Raw genomic sequence first — 1851 nt, 5'->3', positions numbered from 1 at the left:
CAAAGTGGTGACATCTTTGGCATCAACAATCAGCAATAAAGATCTTTGGACACTGAGCATTAACACAGGTCCTAAATGCTGACATTTAAAAGCAAAGAACCATTAAAAAGTATACCTTTTTTGGGCAGCAAAATCAATTCACTTTTGACCCTTTTGAAAGCCCTCTGAAGGAGGAACTTTCTTAGACATCCCTCAATACAGATGAGTGTTTTTCTCTTATTACCAAATTAAGCATTGGAATCAGCATAGCAAAGATCAGAACAGTTCAGTAATTGGTGCATAGAGACAAAGCACTTGGAAGAGAAGCCTGTTGAAGTGACAATATCTTTGTCACTGACAATCTTCAATCAAGATTTTTCGTTACTGAGCATTAACACAGTTCCTAAGTGCTGAGGTGTGGAGCCATCAGGATGCAGAGTACACGGCAGGTGTTGGGGTCATCTAGGCAGGCAGGGAATGTTCCCACTCGGCATCCCAGTCTCTACGTCCATTACTGCAAATTACTGTTCTGAAAGGAGAGAAGAGGCTTCCTCCATGGAAGTAGTTAAGGAGAAATTTAAAGGAACAAACATCAACCCTGAAACAATGCAAACACACTATAGGAACAGATCATTTTGGAAAGATATGGGCTGATAGACTCAATAGATTGGCTCCAGGAAATGCTAATTTGGCAGGAGCCAAGACCACCACACCTTTATACTACTTTCAGGTGCTCCTCAGAGGCCAGCACGTAATCGTTGGCATCAATGAACAGCAGATAAGGATGACGGGCCAGATATTCCACGAAATCTTCCAAATGGCTCAGCAGCACCATCAAGCTGCTGTCATCCAGAGAAGTGCAGGTGAGCATAGGATCCAACTGCTGGAAGAGACGCAGCAGGTGCACACCTCCATAAAGCTCGCACATCTGGCTAGAGGGGTAGCTGACCACCAACTCATCATATTGTGGCCTCTCAAAATCATAAAGCAGCTGGGTGCAGAGGATTACATTGAAGTATTCCTTGAGGACATCCACCAGGCCACAGACAGCATACTTTTTATCCCTGGTACGGCAGTTCATAGGGAAGATGGCATATTCAGACAGGATGACATCAAAGCTTTCCTTGGCTGGCAGTTCACAGAGCTTTTTCCCGAGGATCACCAGCTCCCAATCTTGCACGAGCAGGGATCTCAGGCACTTGGGCAGGTTGACCTGGACTTCAAATCCTCCTGTGGAATCTTTTTGAGGATCCCCAGCATCACCTCTGCTGCTCAATTCCTGTGGCCTGCCTTGGCTTCGGAGCCGCTTGGCGAGTGGCTGCATCATTCCAGAGGAGCTACCTTCACCTGGGTCACTGTGGTCACCTTTATCGCTACCACCACAGGTGAAGGCACATCTGCAACTGCAGAAGGCACCCTGTCTCTGCTCTTTTCTGGTGGACATCTGAATAGCAGCATCACTATCATGCTTCAGCTGGTTAGGAGAGTAGCAGAGCACCTGACGGTGGGGGATCCATTCATAGTGCCAGCCACTGGAGGCTTCTTGGGAGGCAGGGAATTGTGGGTCACTGGTGCTGACTCCCCCAGCTCCCTGGGAAATGGGCTCATTGCTACCACTTCTCCCACTGGCGGCCCCGTGAACCATGGTGCTCCCTAGGTGGCTGCTGCTGGTCCCGCTGGTCCTCTGGCCACCTGGGCTGGTGCTAAGGCCTGCTAGGCTAGTGCTGGAATGGGTGGGGCTTGGGTCTGCTCTGCTGGTACTGGGGCCTGCTCAGCTAGTGCTGCCCTTGGCCTTGGAGCTACTCACTACTGACTCAGGCTCCTGGCCTGAGGCCCCACCACCAGAAGGGGAGGCCTGCTGGGGCTCAGCAT

The 1851-nt window shown here is 49.9% G+C and overlaps 1 protein-coding gene across 1 annotated transcript; it reads right to left on the bottom strand.

Annotated features, from left to right (window-relative positions):
* Positions 1-694: 694 nt before the first annotated feature.
* Positions 695-1624, bottom strand: LOC118833056 (mortality factor 4-like protein 2). The gene has a single exon (XM_036740441.1). The coding sequence runs from the start codon at positions 1622-1624 to the stop codon at positions 695-697; it is 930 nt and encodes a 309-aa protein (XP_036596336.1).
* Between the last annotated feature and the right edge of the window lie 227 nt (positions 1625-1851).

Source organism: Trichosurus vulpecula (genome assembly GCF_011100635.1).
Source record: "Trichosurus vulpecula isolate mTriVul1 chromosome X unlocalized genomic scaffold, mTriVul1.pri SUPER_X_unloc_1, whole genome shotgun sequence".
Taxonomy (NCBI): Eukaryota; Metazoa; Chordata; class Mammalia; order Diprotodontia; family Phalangeridae; genus Trichosurus; species Trichosurus vulpecula.
The sequence above is the reverse complement of the archived record's forward strand: the minus strand, read 5'-3'. Positions and strand labels throughout refer to the sequence as shown.

What these genes read in the sequence shown, in the direction of transcription:
- LOC118833056 (XM_036740441.1), bottom strand. Translation starts at nt 1,624, where the DNA reads ATGGTTCACGGGGCCGCCAGTGGGAGAAGTGGTAGCAATGAGCCCATT.